At 41.0% G+C, this 26,200-nt stretch overlaps 1 protein-coding gene across 1 annotated transcript in view; it reads right to left on the reverse strand.

Annotated features, from left to right (window-relative positions):
* Positions 1-24,388: 24,388 nt before the first annotated feature.
* The window catches only part of SLC36A4 (solute carrier family 36 member 4), a 203,330-nt gene continuing 201,518 nt past the window's right edge, over positions 24,389-26,200 (reverse strand). The window contains exon 11 of the mRNA XM_042459980.1: positions 24,389-24,677. Within this exon, the coding sequence (XP_042315914.1) occupies positions 24,655-24,677 (23 nt within the window). The 3' untranslated portion in view covers positions 24,389-24,654. The remainder of the gene's footprint in view (positions 24,678-26,200) is intronic.

Here is a 26,200-nt window from a genome sequence, read left to right on the forward strand (position 1 = left end):
AGCAAAGAAGTATCCATTCATCTTGGCGATGAGGGGCACCTGCGGAGAACCTTGTGAGGTGATGTTCCAACTGCTTGTTGGAATGTTTATCTGCTGGGGAAGAGTAGATTCTCCTTCACTCACCATCCCACTCACTGGTGCCTCAGAAATGTTTATGTTGGTGATGCTGCCTGGCTTCTAAGGTAGTCTTTTGTGGGAGGTGGGAAACACTCTCAGTCATTGCACTTCAGCTATTACCATAAACATGAACTCATAATGTTATGATGCCATAAGCCTGGCTTACAACATCATAAATACTGAACAGGAGGCCATTCCATATTTCATGTGCATGTGCAGATTAGTGTGATGAATGCTAAAAATAGCACTATAAAACTAAATTACTGCCTAAATCCTCTTGTACACCTGACCAAAATAAACCACCTGGATGCACCTATATGGTGACTCACCATTCAACTATTATTTTCTAGTTGGGACTGCAACCATTATTAGTTCATTTATTTTTAATGCATAAAAATAACCTGGGTGCCCACTCGCTCTCTTCCTCATTCCCCCTTTTTCCCCCCCCCCCCCCCCGGCCTATGCCCAACCGAGCATGTCTTTCTTTTTTACGGTTTGTATTATTGTATTATAAGCATGACGTAGGATAGTTTTATGTGGGTTATGCCAGCCACAGATGCAGGCAAAATGTCAAGAATAAACTCTTCTACAACATGGCCACATAGCCCGAAAAACCCACAAAAAAATATGGATGCCAGCTGTGAAAGCCTTCGACTTCACATGATGTAAGATCTTAGTCAATAATCTTAGTCAAAATTTGTGAAATTTTATTTCATTTGTTTATTTTGCCTAACATTTATATGCTGCCTTTCAGTATAAACTTTGGCCCTCCAAATGTTTTGGACTTCAACTCCCAGAATTCTTTACTGGCTGGGGCTTCTGGGAACTGAAGACCAAAACATCTGGAGGACCTAAGTCTGGGGACCACTGGCTTAGAGAATAAAAAATTAAAAATCATTAAAAAATTCAGCAAAACTATTTTGTACCAAATCTCTTTTGCTCACACACTTTTTCATTCTCTCAGTCTCTGTCTCTCTGTCTCCAGATTCTATGCATTTTCCCTGATTTTCTTAACCATTTGCACTATGTCACCACATTGCACACACTTGTAAGTGCAACCCTGTTACCTCATGTTATTAAATTAAATATACTCTGATTTTACTCATCACAGATGGAGACAGAAATGCCATCCATAATGAGTTTATGATCATCATTGTGTCATTACCACCCGGACACACTCTCTTTTCTTTGTAGGCCTTGCTTATCTGCATCCATTTAGTCTGCTTAAGCATCTATTAAAACTAATTAATAAGCTTCCACAATGACTGCATATAGGAAAGCAAATGGATGGATTAATTTCATTGCATTATACTCCCCCCCCCCACCTCACACTATGAATGTGGTATCTCACTTTACTCAATAAGGCAAAGAAGTTTGCAATGTTTGCCTACATAGACTTCTTGTGACATATAGGTCATTGTTATCAGAGGAATGTGGGGCTGAAAAGAAACACTGGCTCTGAAAACATTTGATATTATCACATCTACATAATCAGTTTTGTGTGGTGAACATTTCTCTGCATCACTTGCAAATCATAAGTCAGCATTATAGTTGCAGTTAATTGTTATAGGACAACTTGATGGTATCAAAAAAGCATTCAAAAATGATGATGGAGGAGGAGAGGGGAGAGGGATGGAAAGAAAGAGGGGGAGAAAGTTGATCTTTGTGAATTATAATTGACATCACCTGGACTATTCAGACTAACAGATTGATTGGAACTCTGTCTGTCTGTATTGCATGCTGTAAAAATAAGAGCTACTCGTCAGAACCTTCTTAGTGACCTATGGAGGTGCAAATTGCACCATGCATGTGGATTAATTTTTTTCTCAACATATGCAACAGTTATATCCAACTGATGGAAGTGCAAATGGAATTGCACATGTAGTAGTAGTAGTAGTAGTAGTAGTAACTACAATAATAATAACAACATTTATTCCTAACATCCTTTTCAGCAAAGGGCAGAACATTAGACATATAAAATCAGACATAAATATATGAACAATAAAACACAACACTATAAAATGCTAAAATATTAAAATACTAAAATAATATACTCGTATACTAAAAGCACATGGGAATCTTATGCATGCAACAGCACTTGTGAATGCACAATGCCTCTATGAACTGCCTTTGCACATTGTTCATCTATACAAGTATATTAGCGGAATGTGCTTTACTGTGTTAAACTGTGAGTACAAGGCCAAATGATTGTCTGGTGGTTGTCTACCTGAAAGATCTGGTTATCTGCAAGGCTTTCAATTTGGAAAATGTATTTATTCCACACTGAAGAGAAAACCATAAACTGTAACAATATTTTAATAGCTGACAGTAGAAATGTCCATTCTGTGCACCAGTTAAGTCATCAATACCTTAACATCTAACTTTAGTTAAATTACTAACTGTATCACACTTGTCAGAAACTTACTAGTTCATTATATGCTGTTGCCTCATCAGCCTTGCATTTAATGATTACACCCACAATTTTGGCACAGCAGGACCTACAGGATCAAATCGTAATACATGTTTCATTAGTGATCCAGGATATTCTGCCATCAGGTTTGTTATTTGCCCTATGAACAAGAGGCCTCCAAGAGTCCCGGTCATCAATAGCCCTGCTCAGGTCTTGCAAACTCAGGGCAGCCATGGCTTCCCTGAGTGAATAAATCCACCTGTAATGTGAACTCCCTCTTTAACTACTTACTGCCTTCCACTTTACCAGCATTATTGTCTTTTCCAGTGAGTCATGTCATCTCATGATATGCCCAATGTACAGTTTATTCATTTTGGCTTCTACTGAGAATTCAGGCGTGATTTGCTCTGGCACCCACTTATTTGTCTTTTTGGCAATCCGTCATATCCATAAAACTCTTCTCCAGCACCACATTTGAAATGAGTTGGTTTTCTTCCTGTCATCTTTCTTCACGGTCCAGTTTCCACAAGCAAACAAAGAAATCAAGCTCACTACACAAAGTGGAAGTTTTCTATAGTTTCAATGGAATGTAGAATTCCAGTAACAATTTGAATTCTGGATTTTTTTTTTTCCACACTATTTTTAAGAGTGATATTCATTCAGCACAGAGGAAGACATCTTGTTAGAGCTACATAGCCAGTTTCTAGTTATTATTTATATATAGTTATCAGTATACATGTGTGTTTGTGTATGTGTCTTCAATATACATAATGTTTTACAAAATATGAAAGGACTGGTCCCTGGCCCAAGGAACTTGCAGTCATATGGAAGTAAAGCTGAGGATAAAACTGTCAATTTATGAGGTTAGAAGCCATTCTGAACATGTTCCAAACTCTTACAAACACCAAGTGTGACTTGTAACGATGTCATTATTTGCACATAGCGACTATTTCAAACAGATGCTTTCACTGATGAGTTAAACAGTCCAGATGGATGACACCATTGTAGACAGATATGCATTCATATCTGGGGTGATGAAATTCACACATGCTAATTGTGCTTGCTCCAAAACAAATATATGCATTGGCTTTCTTTAATAAACCAGCCTATTTTTGGAAGCCAAATCATACAGTTTCGTGGCTATACAAAGTTCCATTCAGAAAGCACAATTAAGGACCTTCTGTTAAAAGACTTCAGAACAATTATTTGTATGTACAGAAAAGTAACAGTTTCAGTTCCAGTCAATTTTGTTGACATGGAAACAGATGTATCATTGTGGACCATCTGGTGCATGTTCTTGGCACAACTTCAGTAGACAATGCTCTTCTTGGTCAGTAGACAATTCTGTAATGCAGGAACACCAGCTTGAAGCCAGTCCGTTGCCATGGAAAACTCTGGGACTTTTGCACCAGGGAGTCATCATCACACTTTGAAGAGGACCATAGGCAGCTGCCACAGAGACAAAGGAAATTTGCATCAAGGCATGGTTCAAATTGTCAAACTGGCTTAAAGAGATGGTGGCTAAGCTCAGAGACAAACGTCAGGAGCTCATAAAAGGAGAGGAAAACTTTACAATCCCCTGGATTCTTCTCTGGTTTTGACTACAATCTGAGGCTCAAATCCTACATTTCAAGTACAGTGTAAGAGTTCTGTATGTGGAACCATGTTAAGGCTTCTCTATCACAAGGATTCACCATTGCTTTGTGATATTCCATTGATGGCGGAAAGCAGGGGAGATTGGATATCCCCATAGCCAGACACAGGGTGTCTACATTGTAGAAATGGTGCAGTATAATAACACCTGTGCTGTAGCTCCAACCTATGAAATCCTGAGTTTTCTAGTTTTACAAGGTGTTTAGCCTTTTCTTCACAAAACTACAAATCCCAAGATTCTGTAGGATGGAGACGTGGCAGTTAGTGTTGTCACGGTGAATGGTTTCTACAGTGTAGATACACCTACAGACTGAGGATATTTCCTACAGAGATCCATTGGGGGCCTCCAGAGGCCTCAGCAGATGATGCCATAGGTGTGTGTCTGGCTGTAGAACCATGGCCAGACACTTCACCAATTCCCTCTCCTCACCACAGCACCATGGTGAGTCCTGGAGAGAGTAAAAGAATACCAACCTACATAACTTAAAAAATGTGCATAGAGAAGAATTAAGGGGACTTGCACTTGCATATGTCACTAAGCCAGCAAAACACAGCAACCAGATTTTGGCTAATGGTCACGTTTGACAAATGGTGGGACATAAGGTGCTACTAATTTGCTCTTACTGAAAATCTGGGAAAATTAAGACTGATCAAAGGATCTTCTTGCATTCCCGGAAAGAATTCAAGGTGATATTTATTACTTACAAAACCCTATACAGTTTGGGTCTAGAGTACCTGAAAGACAATGGCTGAGATCCTCTATCAAACATGTAGCCACGAGGTTGTAGCTACACTTTAGCTACCCTCATCTGACCCCTGAAACTCACCTTAAAAGCCAATCAGCCATCTGTAGTGATGGAGGTCCGTGCTGCTGGTAAGGAGGACTAGCTCCCTCCCTCCAGCAAGTGATGTTGTGATGAAGAATTGCAAGTTCCTGACTGGAGGGGTCTGATCATGCCATCCTGCAGCATCACACTTGGTAGCAATGTGACCTCCATTGCTCCAGATGGCTGACTGGCTTTTAAGAGGCTTCCAGAATTATTTGCAGTCATGGCAATAGTGCCACAGTCAAAAATGAAAATACAAAACAGTTAGAATGTCTTAAGTCTAACCTACAACGTCATAACTGACTAACAGTTTGCTTATAGCCTGTAATATAAGCCAGCTCAAGTTTTGGAAGCTTTAGAGTCAAGATTTCTCTTGGTCCCAACACAATCACAGGCACATTTGGTGTGGACACAGGAGAGGGCTTCTTTAATGGCTGCTCCCAGGCTGCGAAACCCCCATATGAAGTTAGTTTGACTTCTTCTTTAGTCTCCTTCCACAAGCAGCTTTTTTCTATTAACTGGTCGATAGACCAGTATGCTTTTAAACTATTTTAAACTAATGTTATTTTAATCTGATAGTTTATTTCATTGTTTTTCCCATTGCAATTTATTTTAGTTGTATCCTGTTTTAATTTGTATGGGAAGCCACCATGAGTGGATGAGATGGGTAAACAAAGATATATCATATCATATTTATTTGTATCCCGCTCTTTTCTCAGAACTGGGACTCAGAGCAGCAAGACAATCCCTGGACTCATGCCTATGACTAATCATTAGCCATTTGGGTCAAGGAATAGGGATGCACTTAGGTGTCATCCAGCTACAATTATGCCAGTGGGGCAAGAGTATTGTGCAATGGGGTACTGGACACCTCTTGGCACAACATCCAACAAAGTACCAGGGGTTACACCAGCATAGATCATCAAGACGTGTTTGGTCAGGAAGGTATGAAACCATTACAGAGATTTAATTCTTCTCTAGGGCTGTATCGTACTGCAAAAAGTAATGCATAATGGCCCTTATCAGATGAGTGTGGAACTGGAGGTCTTCTGCACTGGGCAGTTCGAATTCACGTTATTTCGCAAAGTACCATCATACCAGCATTCGAATGGCCCAATCCGCACTCACGTGAATGCGCGAGCTGCGACTGAATGGCGTACTGGCTCCTCTTTTTGGAGCGTGTTGGCCAGTGCGCTGATAAGGGGATTGGCGATATCCGGATTTTTTTCTTCTGTTCGATCTCAGTGCGAATGGGTCTGGTATGAATGCCCAGTCCTAAACTCCTCGCAAAGCAAACCCCCAGATTCCAATTTTTAACTTCCGGTGGGTCTTTCCTCTTGCCGGTTCCAGCGGCCTCCTCCTCCTCCTCCCGGCTTGGGAGCCAGCCTAGGCTGCCTCTCAAGCCGGGAGGAGGAGGAGGAGGCCGCTGGAACGGCGGCGATCGCCACGATTCTAGCGGCCCCGCGCCTGTTCCCTGCCTGGGATGCAGCCCAGGCTGGATCCCAAGCCGGGAGGAGGAGGAGGAGGAAGCCGCTGGAATCACGGCGACCCCAAGAAAGGCCATGCAGTCCAACATCCTTCTGCCATGCAGGAACTCTTAATCAAAGCATCCCCATTGACTTAGATGGCCATCCAGCCTCTTTGACAGCCGCTGGAACTGCTCCTCCCCCCCCCCCCCCCGAGAATACATACACACACACTCACACACACACACGCAGAACCGGGCATTGCTAATTTGTTGCAAGGGAAGGTCATGGTTACGTTAAAACCAAGCAGGAATGTAGAGAGGAAACAGTAACGGGCACGTTGTATCGCGATTGTTAATGTGCATGAGCTGGCTCTCCAGCTGTTTACCAGGCTATCATGACGTGACCTCCCCTTTCACCCCGGAAGCGTTTAAGGTCGCAACCCATGCAGGGCACCACTGAACATGTACGAGGCGGCCGATACGAATCGGCCAATCCTCATGTTGAGCACCGGTGTGACAAAACATTCTGCACTGAATGCACTTCGCGCGAATGCGGATTGGCCAATTTGAATCCTGCCAATGCGGAAGGACTCCCAGGTATGATGGTACTTTGCGAAATAACGCGAATTCGAACCGCCCAGTGCAGAAGACCCCCAGTTCCACACTCATCTGATAAGGGCCATAGACACTTTAAGAGGAGAGCACTGGTTTGGAGGGGAGCTCTTAGATATTAGCTCTCGGCAGGACCTTATAGGCTGAAGGTTTTGAAAATAGACAGTTCACCAAAGTGGTTGCAAGTAAAAATGAGGCAGAAGGAGAAGCTGGTTTTGCAGCAAAAACAATTATTTCTTTATTAAAAAGACAAGAAAAGACAGCTGCCCAAACTAGCAGAACTATCTACACTCAATGCAAGCTGTTTGTCAAAATAAATGTGGAAGGGATGAATTAGAGATTGGGACATCAGGTCAAAGAGAGAGGTGCAGGTCAAAGAGACAGGACAATTCTCTCTCTCTCTCTCTCTCTCTCTCTCTCTCTCTCTTTTTAAGGTCTTTCTAACTTGAGGGGTGGACTCCTAAGAGTGAAAGGAACACCTTTGGAGCAAACATGTACCACCTCAACATGTGCTTGCAAAAAGGCAAAAAAGGCCGAGGGGAACCTGCCCTTCAGGTTCCAATAATGGCTCCTAAGTGGTCTGAGCAAATAGAGACAGTGGGCTTCATACGCCAATCAATATAGATATTTACCTCACAACAGGGGTGAATGCCAGTCTGAGCCAGTTTGTCAGGGTCTCCATTCAGTGGAGGTGGATAAGACAGTTAAGCACTGATAGCTCTCAACCAATGCAACCATTTCCCTGTCAGCAAAGGTGGCAGGTGGAATGAGGGACTTTTGCAGTCTGCAATTTAAAATGAGGCTTAGATTTTCCAAGCTGAACAAAGAGTCCAGGCTGGCATCAGCAACCCTAGTTTGTCCTTTATGAATTCTTTAGACTCTGACAACAGACAGATTTCTTGTCTTAGGCTTTGAAATCTAATATTTATATTTATTGAGCATGTCTTGTTACACTACTTTAATTGCTATGGCTCAATGCTATGAGATTTGTGGTTTTGTGAGATATTTAGCCTTCTCTGTCAGACAGCACTGGGGCCAAAACAAACTACAAATCCCAAGATTCCATAGACTGGAGCCATAACAATTAAACCACCGTCAAACTGCTTTAATTCTGCAGTGTGGCAGCAGAGTAGAACAAAGCAACAAGTAATTTTAGCAATTTACCTCTTCTTGACAGAGAGCCTTCAAAACTATTCACAGTATGAGACTTATACCATGCAAAATTTGTACTTGGTGCCCAGTTTAGAAGGATGAGTTTGCAAATTATTGTTTTTTCACTTATTCTTTTGTGAGCCATATGGATCCTGATCCAGGAGAAAAGCATGTAAATAAAGGAAATAACTAAATAGATAGATTCATATTAAAAATTATTGCTATTTTCATCAATAGAAAAAGAACAATGGTTTTTTCCTAATGATCTCAAGCAGGAAAATTGACTTGTTTCCAACACCTGTGCACTAGGATAAACTAATATAATATTGTTATAGATTGTTAAGCGTTAGAGGATTGTTTTAGTGTTCTGCTTTTACTTACTTGGGTGGTGATTTTATGAGAGCTCATAATGAAGTTAGAAACAATTGTTGTTTTTCTCTGCTTTTATTATTGAGCTGAGAACAATGAAAAGCCACCAGGGCGGAGAAACGGGACAATGCATTTAGAACTAAAGAGTATTTCCCAGGTGATGATTTTGCTGCACATATATCAAAGAAAGTTCTGGTTGCTGTTGCTGAATGGCCCCTGCAATCATATGGGAACAATGTTCTCCTTGACTCTGATTAAATATATTCAAAACCAACATTTTCTTAATACAGGGAATTGAGTAACATAGAGTGACTTAATTCAAAACTTGGGAATATTTGTTATTGTAACATGTGCCAGCAATCTATTCCACTGTCAAACAGTTCTTACGGTAAAGAATTTCTTCCTAATGTTTAGGCAGAATCTTTTCTTGTAATTTGAATTCATTGGTTCATGTTCTAATCTATGGGAACGGGCTGCACAGTTCCCTGTTGCCCACAGTTCACTGTTCCAAATGAACTGTATGCCCTGAACACATTAAAAATCTGTTTGCATCTAGCGATGGGGAAAGAATGTTGTTTCAGTTCATTTGATAACAATTTACCAAAAGTATTTCCCCCCTGAAAAAGTGGAAAGTATTTGACTTTTTAAAAACACAAATTCATGACAAATACCAGGGATGATCATTTCATTTACTAAACCCCAGGCATTGAGTGCTGTACCTTACAAAATCTGGATTTGAAGCCCAGGATATTCAATCACAGAGCCAGCAGGGCATAGTAGTTTGAGTGCTGGATTATGAGTCTGGCAATCAGGGTTTGATTCCCCACTCAGCCATGAAACCCACTGGGTGACCTTGGGCAAATCACACTCTCTCAGCCTCAGTGGAAGGCAATGGCAAGCCAACAAATCTTGCCAAGAAAACCCCATGTAAGTTTACCCTAAGATCACGATAAGTTGGAAACAACTTGAAGACACATACACACAAGAACAACAACAACAACAACATTCAATCATATTACTGTTGAATTATTTGTGTAACCATGTTAATACTGAAACTGATTGGAGGAGAAAACAAAAGGGGCAGATTTAGCACATCACTATCTGCAGTTATGCTAGGCTGCAGAGGTGTCATAAGGCTGGCATCACCCACTGTGGTAACTCATGGTGCCATCCACCTCATTGACCTCCTCTGTTACTACACCATACAGAATCCTTAGTGATTTGTTTTTGTACTAATGTTACTCATAAATTGTAATTCCCGTATGAAGTCGAAGGCTTTCATGGCTGGCATCCATAGTTTTTGTGGGTTTTCGGGCTATGTGGCCATGTTCCAGAAAAGTTTCTTCCTGACGTTTCGCCAGCATCTGTGTCTGGCATCTTCAGAGAATGTTTGCCTGGAAAGGACTTGGCTATATATATTGTGTGACCTGGAAAGGCAGGAGTGATTTGCATGTATATTCTATATTGAGGACTGCCATTAGCAATAAATGTCAGGAAGAAACTCTGCTAGAACATGGCCACATAGCCTGAAAAACCCACAAAAAGCTATGTATTCCCCGTATATCACTAGATGTAATCGTAATAGTTGTGACATAAACAACTAGCAAAATTAAAATTATACCTTTAAATTGCAATATCATATGCACAGCCTAAACATATTTGCATGTACATAGTTTCTTGTGGTTAAAGTGAAAATTTGGTAAGATGTGATGTTTTTAAAGAAAATTATAAAAGCATAAAAATATTATCATGCATCACCCGGTTATGGCTGAATGAAAGATACAGTGTATATATCTGTTTAAATAAGAGCAAGTGCTTCTAGCATAACATGGAATTTAGCACATGCAGACCTGTGTCCTCTTTTACACTGATGTGTCCTCTTTTTCTTCTTCTTGGATAAATCATAAGTGGATGCTCTATGGTTGTCTCAATAACACACTGTGGCTGAGATCCTTTATTGTGTTTTGTTACAGTTTTGTGCCTTCAAGACATTTATGGGAACCCTAAGGCAAACCTCTAACAGGGGTTTTTTTTTTTACAAGATTTGTTGAGACATGGTTTGTCATTGCCTTCCTCAGAAAACGAGAATATGTGACTTGACCTAAGTCATCCAGTGAGGTTCCATGGCTAGGTGTAGATTTGAAACCTGACATCTCAGAGTCCTAGTTCAACACTGAAATCTCTACACCTGACTGGCTCTCTCACATTGTGTTAGGCAGGGCAAAGACTAGGGTTCTGGGACACCAGATTTTAAATCCCACTCAGTCATGGAAACCTAGGGGGTGACCTCGGTCAAGTCATGAACTGAATATGCCCATTGTGCAATGACCAAATATGTGAAACCACATGGGCAAGGGAACTTACACATATGTATGATGCCAACAGGATTCTGGTCATCCTCTCTCTTCTGGGGGATGCATTTTTATCATTTGTGGGCATTTTGTAGATAGACAGCCTACTCAGCATGTTACAGATGACCCACCAGACAGTGGTGACCAAATTTTAATTGGGGACAATTGTCCATCATTATTAGTGAGCTCCATGAGAGACCTCCAAAAGCAAAACACAGTTTGAAAACACTGTATTTATGATGAGCTTTGACAAGTTGTCAAATTTTGCTAAAATCCAGCCTGAAGTATCTATTGTTTGGGACACTGAAAACACACCTTGAAAATAAGAGCAAATAGTTATCAGATACACACCGGATGGCTGAATCACAATAGGAATCCTTTCATTAGTTTGACACAAACAAGAAGGTAAGTCAGAAAGTAAGGGAGGGGAACATCAATTTTGGAAAGACTCCTGTCTGTTATCTCTCTCCAACACTGATGTGCTTGCATGGTCTCTCAGAGCTCAAAACTAAAAAGCCATTGTCACACAATGAAGCAGCAGCAACTAGACACCTCAAGAAGGGAATAACGTGAGGCCAGTTAGGGCTGTTGAAGGATTTGTCAGCTAAAACAGCATTCAGTGCACCAATATTTGCTTGAACTCTGTAATTCTCAAAAGACCTTGTCATGTTTTTCAAGTATATGTGAGGGAGAAAGAACGGTGCTAGGAAAAACAAACACATTGAGCCCTGACAATTAAGAAACAGAAAACATTAAGAAAAAAACATAATGTTAAAATGGAATATGGAAAACATAATGTCTACAGATGGAAGAGTTTTTTTAAAAAATGGTCTATATGTTATATCACCAAAGTCTCCTGTCTTAAATCCACACACACACACACACACACACACACACACACACACACACACACTAGGCAGCAGCCATACTGAGCAAAGGAGGTCTGTTCTGTTGGTGATCAGAGTGCAAGAGGAGAATGTTTCCAGTTCCTTCCTGCCAGTGAGTGAGGCTGCAATAGTCAGAAGCAGGATATCTGTTTCAATTCCTCCTCAAAACTTCACTTGCTGGTAAGAGAGCTCTGGAAACTTCATTCTTGTGTGCTCTGAAAGCCAGCAGAACAGACACCCATTGTTCTTTGGGGCTGCTGGCTAAGTTATGTTGACAGGGGCATTTATAATCATAGCAATAGTGTCACAAGTACGCATATGTTTATTGTTGTTAACTGCTTTAAGTCAGCTCCAATTCATGATGACACTGTGAATGAAACATCTACAAGCCCTCCTATCCTCCACTGCTCTGCTTAGATCCTGCACATTCAGACCTGTTATCACCCTGAGTCTAGCTATCTAGTGCGTAGCCTTCCTCTCTTTCTCCTGCCCTCTACCTTTCCTAGCATTGTTGTCTTTTATAATGAGTTATGCCTCCTCATGATGTGGCCAAAGTAGAACAGACTCAATTTGATCATCTTGGCTTCCAGGGAGATTCAGGCTTGACCTGTTCAATAACCCATTTGTTTGTTTTTTTAGCTGTCCAATACTCTCATCCAGCACCACATCTCAAATGAGTTTATTGTCTTCTTATTCACTTTCTTCACGGGCCAGCTCTTCCATTCGTACATGGTGATGGGGAATACAGTGGCTTGGACATTTCTAAATTTGGTTTTTAATTGTATATATTTACTGTTTGGGATCTGATGTGGTTCTTTATCAAAAAGGTAAAGGTTCTGAAAACCATGCCCTATGAGGAGACACTTAGGGAGTTGGGTATGTTTAGCTTGGGGAAGAGAAGGTTAAGAGGTGACATGATAGCAATGTTTAAATATTTGAAGTGATTTCATATTGAGGATGGAGCAAGCAAGCTTCTTTTCTGCAAATCCAAGGAAAAGGACTCAGAGCAATGGGTTCAAACTTCAGGAAAATAGATTCCCCCTCAACATTAGGAAGATCTTCCTGACCATAATTGTTGTTCAACAGTGGAACATGTTTTCTCAGAAAGAGAAATCCTCTTTGGAGGTTTTTAAACAGAGGTTGGATGGTCATCTAGTGGGAGTGCGTACATTCTGCTTTTCTGCATGGCAGGGGGTTGGGCTGGATAGTTCTTGTAAACTCTAGCAGCTCTATGATTCTATTATTGTATTGGTCAATGTGTAATGGCCATATTCAGTCGAAGGTCACAAAAGTGGAGTTACCCATGTGGTGTCAGTGTGCACTGTTGTACATTGTGTTTTCACAGTGCTCATTATTGCCCATTGTGAATTGATTATGTGGTTATGCACTGCACACTGTGCATCAATGCACAATCTACATTTGGTTGTGCAATGTTGCAATTCCTGTGATGAAGTATTCTAGTGTAACCAATGCACAGCTCCATGGGCTACATTCCAACAATGTATAAATCATAATAACCTCAGTGTTTCCTCAAAAGTAACAATGTGGGGACAGGTTGCCTTTGTTTTTTATTTTAGTAGAAACCAAGATGGTTTTCAGCAAATACAGGTGGTTGTAGATGATTTTGTTTGTTTGTTATGCTGTGTAAGAAAATAAAATGAGCCTCAGAAGACTCCTTCAATCTTATTCAGGGGCTAGGAATAAAATGAACATAATGTCCATGGTTATTCTAATCTAAACAGTCTGGAGTCTCACTGGAGATCAAGAAAGCTCTTAGTTGTCAAGAGGTAGGCTGTTTACCCCAGGGTAGTCATCCTTATATATTAAGAAAAATTAACCTAGGAGCTTAGCTGAGTTCTAAACATACAATCATATTATCCTTGGCTTTTTCTGCACAGTCATTGCACAAGAGACCACATTAGAACAAATAGAAACTTAGCAACTAATTCATTGCTTTTAAATTAATGTTATGTACTTACAGAACATTAGGATGGTCTATCTGGCATTCTAGATCCCCAGCCTCACACTCGTCTTTTGGAGCAAGGGCCAGCTTTTTATGCTACTCCTGGATGCTCTCCAGTCCTATTTAATTAAGAAAAGTTTTGACACAATAATAAGTTTGGGAAAGAATTTGAGAAATCAGTTTACAAGAAGAACCCCGTGGAGCTTGAATTAATATATTATGAATGTGACATCTTATTTTTTTAAAAGAAAAAGAAAACTTCATTTTATTGTTATCCACAACGGATGATGCAAGCAGATGGCAATTAGAATCTGTGTTGCATCAATGTAAGTATCGTACTGTTGGACAGAAATAAGAAACTAAGTTTTATTGTCAATAAAAAGGATCCAGTAGAACAAAATCTACAAAGGAAAACATGCACCAATGCAAACAGCTATGTCATGACAGGAGATGTCTGTTTTAGGAGAGGGATGGGGAACTGATTGGGAGATGGAGAAAATTTGTACCCCTCTTCCTCCTCCCAGTCTAAACCATCATAGAATCATAGAGTTGGAAGAGACCGCACGGGCCATCCAGTCCACATTCAAGGATGTGGCAGATCCCCTATCCAGGCAGCCCTGGGCTCCTGTCACTCATTTTGCCCCCTTTCCTCTCAATATACCTGAGCCTTCAGATGATCCCTATACAGACCAGTGGATGTGTTGTTCAGTGGGTTCACAATGGTAAGGCATTCTATCAAAACTTAGCAGGAACAGCCACACCCAGTTGTAAAAAAGAATAAATGAAGAGAAGTTAATTAGTACACAATCAGATCACACATTCTCCTTTGAACTATTTAATCCTTCACAGCTTTCCCAAATACTATTCAGCTCTGACTGCTGCCATACAGTAGAATTAATACAGTTTGACACTACTTTAGCTGCCATGGCTCAATGCTGCAGAATCCTGGGACAGTGCTGTTGTCAAAAGTTAACCTAGCTGGGCTCCTGACCAAGAGCTGAGAATGGAGTAGGGGTCCCACTCACAAGAGCACCTGGACCTATTTCTCCTCTCCTTCCTGACAGCCTGATGGCCTTTCACTCTGGCCTGCACAACAGTGGCTGTGCAAAGAAGGAGCAGCAAACTTTTTTATAGAGAGAGAGTTATTTATTATTTAAATATTTATTTACACCTTGTGTCGTGTGCCTTCAGGTCATTTCCAATTTTCCCTGGCAAGATTTGTTCCGAGGGGGGTTGCCTATGCCTTTCTCTGAAGTTGAGAGTGTGTGACCCAGCCAAGGTCACCCAGTGCATTTTCATGGCTGAGCAAAGATTCTAGCCCTAGTTTCTGGCATCACAATCCAGTGCTCAGACCACTGTACATGCTGTCTCTCACCCTAAATATTTACACCTCATCATTTCTCCAAAGATCTCAGTGATTTTAACTCTTTTAACCTTTATTTGTGCAATGAGGAATGTACAGTGGCTGTTTCTGTACTTTCGGGGAAGAGGATGTTACACTGAAGACACTGACAAATAGTTTCATCCAAGAATGTGCAACTGCATGGCTGGAAATCTGTTGAGGAGACCCATTGAATCATAGAATCATAGAGCTGGAAGAGACCACAAGGGCCATCCAGTCCAACCCCCTGCCATGCAGGAAATCCAGATCAAAGCATCCCCGACAGATGGCCATCCAGCCTTCGTTTGAAGACCTCCAAGGAGGGAGACTCCACTACACTCCTAGGAAGTGTGTTCCACTGTCGAACAGCCCTTACTGTCAGAAAGTTCCTCCTAATGTGGAGGTGGAATCATGATCTGATGGCTCTAGTCTAGCTGAGACTAACTATATAATTTATCCCATGGAAAATGGTTACATTTAAGGAAGTAGATGCACACAATCATGAACTGAATATGTCCATTGGACAATGGCCTTACAACCATATGTGTAAGGTAACTTAAGTGTATGTGTGGCAACAACAAGATTCTAGTCTTCACCTAACCATGGAAAGACAACAGAGAAGGCTAGTAGGCTCATTTCACTTGGAAGAAATCTTATAGCATCTTTGAGACAAACAGAAAGAGGGAAGTTGGTAGCATGAGCTTTTGCATCTACAGAAGTAGGCTCAAGTCTGTGAAAGCTCATGCTACCAACTTCTCTCTTTCAATTAGTCTCAAAGGTGCTGCAAGATTCATTTGCATACTGATTTTCCAGACTAACATGGCTTTGAATTCTCCCTTGGAAGGGAGTTCTAGAGCCTGGGTGCCACCACCAAGTAGGCCTTCTCTTATGGCTTACCAAACATGCCTGGAAGGGCAGTGGGATGGAGAGAGAGGCCAGAGCCAAGACAATCTCTTCCTTCAGTTATTCTGGAATCTAAGCTGTGTAAAGCTTTATAGTTCAAAACTAGCATTTTGAATTGTGGCCAGAAGCAGGTTAAGTTGATAACAATAGGAAACCAGATGCAAAGAATATTGTGTAAACCAATCAATTTTTATGTTTGGCTCTTAAAACGGTCCCCTCCCAATAAGAGATGCAAGTCTCTGAGGGAATGCCAAATTCCTGCTGATGTAGTTGAATGAAACCCAACTTTGTCAGCCTCAACAGAAGGCACTTTTTCAGACACACAAATTATGAATAGCTTAATTATGTTCCTCTTTAAGCTAAGGGTGATGGGGCATTGACTGTATTTCAAAAGGATTCAAAAGGAACACTGAACTGCAGGGGGAAAGCAGTCCTTTCTCTAAACAACAGTCTTTCACAAAAATTGCCAAAAAAATTTAAAAATCATATGTGCCAAGCACAGCCATAATTTTCACATATAGCATGCAGCTGTGATCTTTGCTCTCAAAGGAGTATGTTCCCACTGTGGTCTACTTTAAACCCATTGTTCCTTTCTAGTTAAAACTTTGCATTTTAACTTTTCTCCCCTTTTATCATGCAGATCTGGGAGTTAATATTTAAAATGGAACCATCACTACCTTGAGAAGAGAAACAGGGATCTTTGTACTAAGGGAACTAAAGACCTACTGGAGTTTATTAGACAAGGGAAATTGGAAGTATAATCCAATGGCAATCTGAACGCAATCATAGGGTTTAACGTTATTGCATGAGAGGTGATCACATGCAATTTTGGGCAATGGCAAGCTATTTTTGGGCAATGGGAAGTTAGTTCCAATGCAATTCGAATTCACGTAAATTCGCTGAACTAGCGAATTCACATGAATGCGTTCTGACCCAAATTTCTTTTCATTCGAAGTTAAGAGAAATCCTTCTCGTGTGATAAACTCCACTGTCATGGATGTTGATGTGATAAGTCTGGAATTTAAGGTAGGAATAATTAATAATAATAATAATTTGTTTTATTTATATACCGCTATTCCAAAGATCATTCATAGCGGTGAACAGCAAGTAAGCTAATTTGCCCCCAACAGTCTGGGTACTCATTTTAGCGACCTCGGAAGGATGCAAGCCTGAGTCGAGCTTGGGCCCTTTTGCTGGTCTTGAACTCGCAACCTTGTGGTTTTGAGTGAATGGCTGCAGTACAGGCATTTAACCACTGCGCCACCAGGGCTCCTTATAGACAGGTGGAGATCCAGGTGTCCAACCTGGCTCCTTTTGCTAGACTTCAGCCCTAGGACTATTTATCAAAGGGGTGGAGGACTTATGTATATCAGAACGTAGTTCCATTTGTGCAGTTCCATGTGCATCCCCCATCTGGAAACCACCACAGGGGACACTACTGCTATTTGTTGGTAGGAAATGAGTGGAAGGTGGAAGCAATTCAGACCCTAAAATAGTAGCTGAATTTAGCTTGAGTGGAACAGAAACAAGGGTCATTCCCAGATGGAGAACACCTACCTTTCTCTTCTCAGAGGAACCCAAAGCATCTGTACCTTCATAGTCAGAATTACCTCCCACCCACTTCCCAAGAGTAAGAGCTCCTGGAGCTCCCTGGAGATCAGGTTTTGGGACAGAGCTCAAGAGCAAGAGAATAGACCCCTCTGTCCCACCCAAAAGAAGGCGCAAATAAAGGCATCCCCCCCCCCCAACCAATAAGAATTCTCCCTCCACCTTGGAAATGTTCCTTCAGTCCCCAAACTTCTGGACACTGAAGAATCATTTCAAGGAGGAAGGGGCAGAATTGTATCGGGAAGGTTTAAAATCAGTTTCTAAAATGTTACATAAGTCTAGATGTGACAGCTGAGGGGGAGAGGAAGAAAAAAAGAACACAAGAGAGAGAAAAGTGAGGGAAACCTAGCTTATTTCATAGAGCGATAAAGTGGGAAGGTCCATCCTTCTGCCGAGTGCAGGATCTCCAGCTAGAGCATCTCCAGCAGGTAGATGTCCAGCCTCTTTCTGAAGACATCCAGAGAAGGAGACCCCACCACTTCTTTAGGCAATCGGGTCCATTGCTGCAGTATGTTCTTCCTCATTAATAACCATTAATGAGCATTTACACTGCAGAATTAAAGCAGCTTGACACTGCTTTAACTGCCATGATTCAATGCTATGGAATTCTGGGGATTTTATGCGTTATTTGGCTTTCTTTGTCAGAAAGCTCTGGCACCACAATAAGCTATAAATCCCAGGCTTCCATGGGATAGAACCATAAAAGTTAAAAGGTGTCAAACTACATAGGAGGAAGAGAGGAAGACTGCACTCTAGCTGGACAGACAGATATGGAAGTCATGGCCATGAGCCTGCAAGACTTGAGCAGGGCTGCTGAGGAAAGCATAACTTGGAGGTCTCCTATTCATGGGGATCGCCATGGAACAAAGTCAACTCAAAGGCAGCTAACAACAACTTTGGATAACTCCTTTCGGACAAACTTCAGAACAGATTGATCACCCCCTTGACATGGGAGCTGCAACTGCAACAAATGACTCATTTTTCAAAGTCCTACAAAAAATGTGGAGCCAGTCCTGCCTGTAGAATCTGTCTTGGATGATGTCAGGTACCTGGACAACTAATTACTGTCATTTTTATATCAACTAAGTGGAAGATCTATTGTCATTGACACTTGGGCTTGATTAATTTACCAACCCTGTGTAGAGCTTCAGAGCACTTCTTGTTTACCCAGAGACAGATGTAAATGAGTCACCCACAGATTCAGTCATCCTTGTGAAGGGCTTAGCAAGGAAGACAGTCCATCGCCAAGGACAAATGCTAGGGCTAGGAGAGAGATAATTACTAGCTGAACTCACATCCCTAATTCCATATTTTGAAATCCATAATGAAGGACTGCACCCAACATGAGTAAAAAAGTCTGAATCTGACCTTTTGTGAATCATGTCTACCTGTAATTCTATCAACAGCATCTTGCGCTCAAGACCTCCTCTTTATTACAAGGTTCTATGGGAAAAGTCAGAGCCATATCGCCAATTTACTTACAAGAAAAGCTACACCAGCCACCTGGAAAATTGAATACTGCCAATCCAGTGAAGAAAGATGAATCAGTGAGACTGGGCTGTTTTTAAAGTGAGCATGAGTGAGATAAAGAGGTTTCAGCTCTGAAGGCCTTACTTATAAAATGTGGTTGTAGACAGGAGCATGAGGTCTGAACCAAAAAAGAGAATATTTTGAATTGGTGAAGAACAGAGATTACCCTCCTATTTACCCCCAACAAGGACAGTGCATATTTGAATGCTTCAATGAAATGGGCAAAAACACTTGTACCTGCTAGTTTCCATGTCAGTGGAGTAGGTAATCCATTCTAGGTTTTAGCACCTGCAGTGGGCCCTCAGTATCCACTGCAGTTTGGTTCCACAACCCTCTATGGATACCAAAATCCATGGATGCTCAGGTCCCATTAAAAACAGTGGCATAGTAAAATATTGTCTATTTTTAAAATGACAAAATCAAGGTTTGCTTTTTTGATTATTTTTCTTGTACTTGGTAAATATTTTCCTACCGAGGCTGGTTGAATCCATGGCTGCAGAATCTGTGAACAGGGAGGGTTGACAATACAGTGTAGCTCTCATATCCTCAGGGTGATCTGAAACCGTGTGGACAATAGGGAACCCTATTATTTTCAATGAGAAGAAGAACTTCCAGCCCAAGTGTACCATAGAATCAAACTGGAAGGACCTAGAAATGCCTCCAGGCATTTCCTGCCTGGAACTTCACAATGGTAACACAGTATTGTGGTAATCACCACTGTTAAAGAGAATAAATTAATTTAAACTAAATGCCTGGAGACATTTCAAGGTCTTCCATTGCAATTCTATGGCATACCTAGACCAGATGTTGACCATAAAATCACACACTTAGAAATGCCTAGAGAGAACATATTTTTTCAGATATGAATAAATGAGACTGTGGATACCAAATCTGTGAATATGAAGGTTGTACTGAAAGTTTAAACAAAGAACTGTCCGCTGAGGGACCACCTAGTACTGTCCTCTGACAGGCACCCAAGCAGAGGACTGTCCTTTGCAAAGGAGAACATTATATACAATGGCATGATAAAACAGTCTGCCTTATCTAAAATGGAATAATGGCTTTTTGGAATTGGTGTTTAAATATTTTCAAGCAATGGGTGGTTGAATCTGTGGGTGCAGAATTGATGCATACAGAGGGCTGACAGTAGAATCATAGAATCATAGAGTTGGAAGATGCCACAAGGCCATCCAGTCTGACCCCATTCTGCCATGCAGGAAGACACAATCAAAGCACCCCAACAGATGGCCATCCAGCCTGTTTAAAAACCTTCAAATAAAGAGACTCCACCACTCTCTGATGTAGTGTGTTCCACTGTCGAACAACTCTTACTGTCAGGAAGTTCTTCCTAATGTTGAGATGGAATCTCTTTTCCTGTAGCTTGCATCCATTGTTCCATGTTCTAGTCTCTGGAGCAGCAGAAAACAAGCTTGCTCCACCCTCAATATGACATCCCTTCAAATATTTAAACAGGACTATCATATCAGCTCTTAACCTTCTCTTCTCCAGGCTAAACATACCCATTTCCCAAAGTCACTCAACATAGGGCATGGTTTCCAGACCCTTCACCAATTTGGATGCCCTTCTCTGGAGATGCTCCAGCTTTTCAACGTCCTTTTTTATTTGTGGTGCCCAGAACTGGACACAGTATTCCAGGTGGGGCCTGACCAAAGCAGATTAAAGTGATATTACTATTTCCCTTGATCTATAGACACGATAGAATACTATACTTCTATTGATGCAGCCTAGAATCACAATGGCTTTTTTAGCTGCCGCATCACATTGTTGACTCATGAACAATTTGTGGTCTACTAGAACTCCTAGATCCTTTTCACACGTAATCTCGTTAAGCCAGAAGTCCCCCATCCTATATCTGTACATTTCTTTTTTTTTTTCTGCCTAACTAAAGTACCTTACATTTCTCCCTGTTGAAATTCATTTGGTCAGTTTTAGCCCAGCTTTCTAATCTATTCAGGTCACTTTGAATTTTGAACCTCTCCTCTGTGGTATTAACTACTCTTCCTAATTTGGTGTCTTCTGCAAATTTGATAAGTATGCCCTCTATTCTTTCATCTAAGTAATTAATAAAGATGTTGAATAACACTGGGCCCAGGACACAAACCTGTGGGACCCCACTGGTCACTTCTCTCCAGGATGAAAAGAAGCCATTGTTGAGCAGCTTTTGGGTTCAGCCGGTCAACCAGTTACAAATCCATGTAACAGTTACTTCGTCTAGCCCACATTTTACAAGCTTGTTTGCAAGAATATCATGGGGAACCTTGTCAAAGGCCTTACTGAAACCAAGGTATGTTATACCCACAGCATTCCCTTTATCATCAAAAAAAGAAATCAGATTAGTCTGGCATGACTTGTTTTTGAAAAACCAAAGTTGACTTTTTGCAATTATGGTATTCCCTTCTAAATGTTCACAGACTCTCTGTTTAATGATCTGCACTAGAATCTTTACTGGTACAGATGTCAGACTAACTAGATGACAACTGTTGGGATCCTGTCTCCCCCCCCCCCTTTTTTTTTTTTTTTTAAGATGGGGACAACGTTTGCCCTCCTCCAGTCTGCTGGGACTTCTCCTGTTCTCCGAGTGTTCTCCAAGATCATTGCCAGTGGCTCTGAGATTTATGTCTGCCAGTTCTTTTACTACCAAAGGTACTGTATTTTAAATGAGCTACCCAAGGAGCTGAACTCTGTCTTCCAAGATAGGTTCAGTACCTTGGATATCTCCTTTAAAATTCCCTGCTCCTTTTACGTTTCCTGCCCTATTGACATGGGAGCCACAAGTCATCACTGTGCAGAAACAACACTCCCCATCCCTCATACCCCACCTCTTCAATCCCTCCTCATGTAAGGGCCTACAAGTGTACCTAAGCAGCTGTGGTGTGTGAAATGACAGGCTGTGAAATTTATGAAGAAATATCATTATTCAGGTCCACAAAGGGGAGGTTCAATTTAGGTTTGAGGGGAATCAGCTCAAAGCAGCCTCTTGGGGGCTCCTTCCTTTATCAATAAAATCCACACATGGGCAGTATATAGGATTCATATTGCCCTGAAGGCCATTTGTGCATGTTCCTCCAGCTGGGCACACCATGACAACACCATTCTTCAAGAAGAAGGGCTGGCAAGAAAGAGGTGGGTCAAATGTTGAGGGAGTTGTTGCATGAGGGAGATAGTAAATCCCTCCCTCTGTAACAATCATAAAAATATATATGCAGGTAAGTTGGACATAAGGCTGTGTATGTCAGCCACAGGATACCAGTGATAATGTAAGAGTACCCATAGCTATACTCTGGGTATGTTTCAGACCAGGTAGGCCTTAGACTGGTTCAGTTATGTTGCTGTAAACAATCCTATTCCTGAGCTCCAGAAACTGCCTGGTCCTTGTATCATGTGTCTCTTGTTGGGACAGATCTATTGGTGGCTGACCCTGGACTATGAGTGCATTTACACTGTAGAAATAATGCAGTTTGACACTACTCCGTCCATAGTGCTACTCCATTCAACGGAATCCTGTGATTTGTAGGTTTTCAAGGTCTTTAGCTTCCTCTGCCAAAGAGTGCTGGTGCCTCACAAATCCCAGGATTCTGTTGGATGGAGTCATGACAGTTAAACTGGTATCAAACTGCATTATTACTACAGTGTAGATGCACCATATGTTTTGAATTCATTTCATAGAATATATTTTCCTGTTTTCTGTTTGGTACTAACTAGTGAGTCTTTGGTTACTATTTGACTTTGAATCCTCCTTATTCAGCTTCTCTGAGTCTCCAGTGTGACTCTATTAGCTGGGACCTTCGCTCTCTTCTCTGACTCTGATTTTGGACTATCTTTGATTAGTCTGCTGCTGTGGGTATCTTCATTTGCATTGACTCTGGTCTATCATACCTTGGTATGATGGCTTGCCTGCTTAGAAGCAGGACAGTCAGCTCTTTCCTACTGCATTTCTGTTGCAATAAAATCTGGCAAAATAATTTGGATGGTTTGATCTGCAATACAGATCAGAACCACTGCGACAAGCATCTTTCATTACATCTTCCAAACTCTCATCCCTCTGCGCTCTCATCCCTCAACTACAAAGTTGCATGTAACCTTTCATAGGGCAGGTACTGCCAGTTCTCAAAGAAGTCCCCTTCTTCTTATCAATAGAGGGGGAAATGCATTGCCTGGTTTTGGCTTTTTGGTCCCAGCTGCCTCATGGCCTCTGCCTGCATCAGCCCACCATCCACCACCATCTTACACAACAGTTTTATCGTGTGAAGAAAGATGCAGCTCTGTGACTCTCCATTGTCATGGTTTTTCCCCCTTTAAAAAATACTTTGAATATCTGTGCCTGATGAAGATGCCTGTAAGTTTTTTTTTAAGGTTTTGGATAATGTATTTTGTGTCTTTATGTTGATCTCTTAAAGGTATCATTGCAAAGTGATTTTTAAGACTTTGTTATATTTTGCTGCGTATCCAACATGGTTACCCATAGATATGTATTCCTCACCTTTGATAGAGAACAGGGGAATGTGAAGAAGGTTGAGTAACAGCTCCAACACAATCATGATTTTTGAACCGTAGATCCCATCATTCCTGACCATAGACTAGGCTTGCTGAGGATGACAGGAGCCAAATTCCAAAATCTTTGGAGACTGAGGAAGGCTAATCTAGACAGGATCAGAGCTTCCTTTTGGGTTATTCCATGTAGGAGAAAGGCTAAGGAAGACCTGGTGTAAGTTTTGTATATTTACTTTTGAAAGCTGGAAAACCCATGCAATTTCTGGTATGATTTCCCTGTTAGGAGAGCAACAAAAAGGCAGAAACAGTAGCACAGTATTGTGGAAATCACCACTTTTTAAATGAAAGAAGTGAATTTAAAATAAATTGGACCTCACTATTTTTTATTTCTTTTGATGAGGAGCAAATTACTTCCAAATATTTGCTATAGTTATATGACCACAAAATTGCAATACTGGCCTGAAAACATTGCAAATGTTCAATGCTCCTAAATGAATGTAAGAACTGATATGGCCTGGGATCAAACTGATTTGCTATGAAGGGGAGAGATTACACAAAACTATTGAACCATATTGGATGAAAAGGCAAAACTCTTATTATACAAAACAAAGGACACATTTTCTGATGAAGGAATGGGAACAAAACTTCTAAAATCTATTTTTAATACATATTCCTTAATTATGCCATGAGCATATTCACACATTGGTGAGTCAGAGTAACTTATCCATTATTTTCCCTTTCATATAATAGCTAAAATTATCACTTGATCAACAGAATGTGCTGGACTACAATCAGTGGTAATAATCTAGGATGTCATCATACATTCTTGGTTTTTAATTATTGGTTATTTGTGACTTCTTGAAATATTTGCTGTCAGCTGACAAACACAACAGTCCCACTCCGCCTTTACCTCATGACTCTTGTTCATCCATGCCTGCAAAAGAAGGAAGAGAGGGAGGTAAGTGGATATAAACTGAACTAGTACCTCTGAAACAAAAGAGGAGGATCAAAGAATAAAGCACAAAGAGAAGAAAATAGACTTAAACGCCAATCTTATGTATAGTGAATATGCTTTATAGATACAGTGCCCCCCCATATTAGTCAATAGCAGTGATGTGTGCATAGATGCATCAGCATGTCCACATGCATGCGCCGGCATTGAATAATATGAGGTGTGGTGATTCGTAGATGGTCAAATCTACCAGTCACCATCCCTCCAGTATGAAGGGCCTAATGTACTATAAATATCTCAGATAGGTACAATAAAATATGTGAAATAAATGCTATATTTGTTTTCTTTTTTAACAGTTGTATTGTTTAATCTCTTTTGATTTGGTTTTTATTTGGGGGTTTTTATGATGGGGGAGGGTCGGGCTATGCTATTCCTTTTTAATCATGATTGTAATTTTAACTGCTTGATGTTTTAATACCTATTATAATCCGCCTTGATTCCCTATCGGGAAAAGGCGGAGTAGAAATAAATATTATTATTATTATTATTATTATTATTATTATTATTGGAAGAGAAGAAAATGGGAGCTAAAAAGGGCAGTTATGAAAGGTCTGGAAGATTTGACAAACAGTTAGAGGAATAAATTGGCAATTCATTCTCTTAAAATAATCTTAGACTAATTCTAAATGAGACAATATGGCTACAAAGATGGCCGTAAGAGTAGGGAGCAAAGAAAAAAGGTCTGTGGCCCTCACTCCTCAAGGGGAGAGACATGACAAGCAAAGTTTGCTTTCTTTCCAGGAGAGGGGCCTTGAGATGCCTTGCCACTGCCCAGTGTCAACCCCTCGGATGGTGTCACTTGGAGCAGTCAAGACACCCCACACCCCATAGTGTGAAAGGGTTTCTGGGTTCAGTCTTTGGGCAATTCTAGCAATGGGTCACTACTGTGAAAATCTGATTACTTCTTTCCTATGGAATGTAGTTGACTTGCAAGTTATTTATTCCCTGTTATCAGCTTAAAGCTGTACCAGTGCATTGTGTGTTACATGTTGTTAAGTCTTGATTTTTAACTTTTGAAAACTATATAAAGATTTCAGGTGGGGGGATAGAAAAGTGGTTCCGTGAAATGTGGGATGTTCAGGCCCAGCTATCCTTCCAGATTGGACAGATTGGAGAAAGAAGTGTGTTTTGATAAATTAAGCCTCTAGTGATATGGCTGTAATGCTGCCAAGAGAGGATTAGCTCCAGAGTGTGACTACATTCTTTAATTATGACACCCAAAACCGCGCATTTCAGGTACCAGGAGTGGGTGAGGGCTTCTGGGAGCAAGTTAGTTGGCACCCCCAATATTGTCTCCTGCTCATCAGTATTCCATCATCTGGCACAAAAGATACTGAGAAGGCAGGAGAGAAAGGGAAGAAACACTGTCTGTTTCACATGCTCATGTTCTCTTAGCAACTCTGGGCAGGCAATCGCTATGGCTCGCATTCTGTAGAAATATTTTT

Source organism: Sceloporus undulatus, chromosome 3 (genome assembly GCF_019175285.1).
Source record: "Sceloporus undulatus isolate JIND9_A2432 ecotype Alabama chromosome 3, SceUnd_v1.1, whole genome shotgun sequence".
NCBI lineage: Eukaryota > Metazoa > Chordata > Lepidosauria > Squamata > Phrynosomatidae > Sceloporus > Sceloporus undulatus.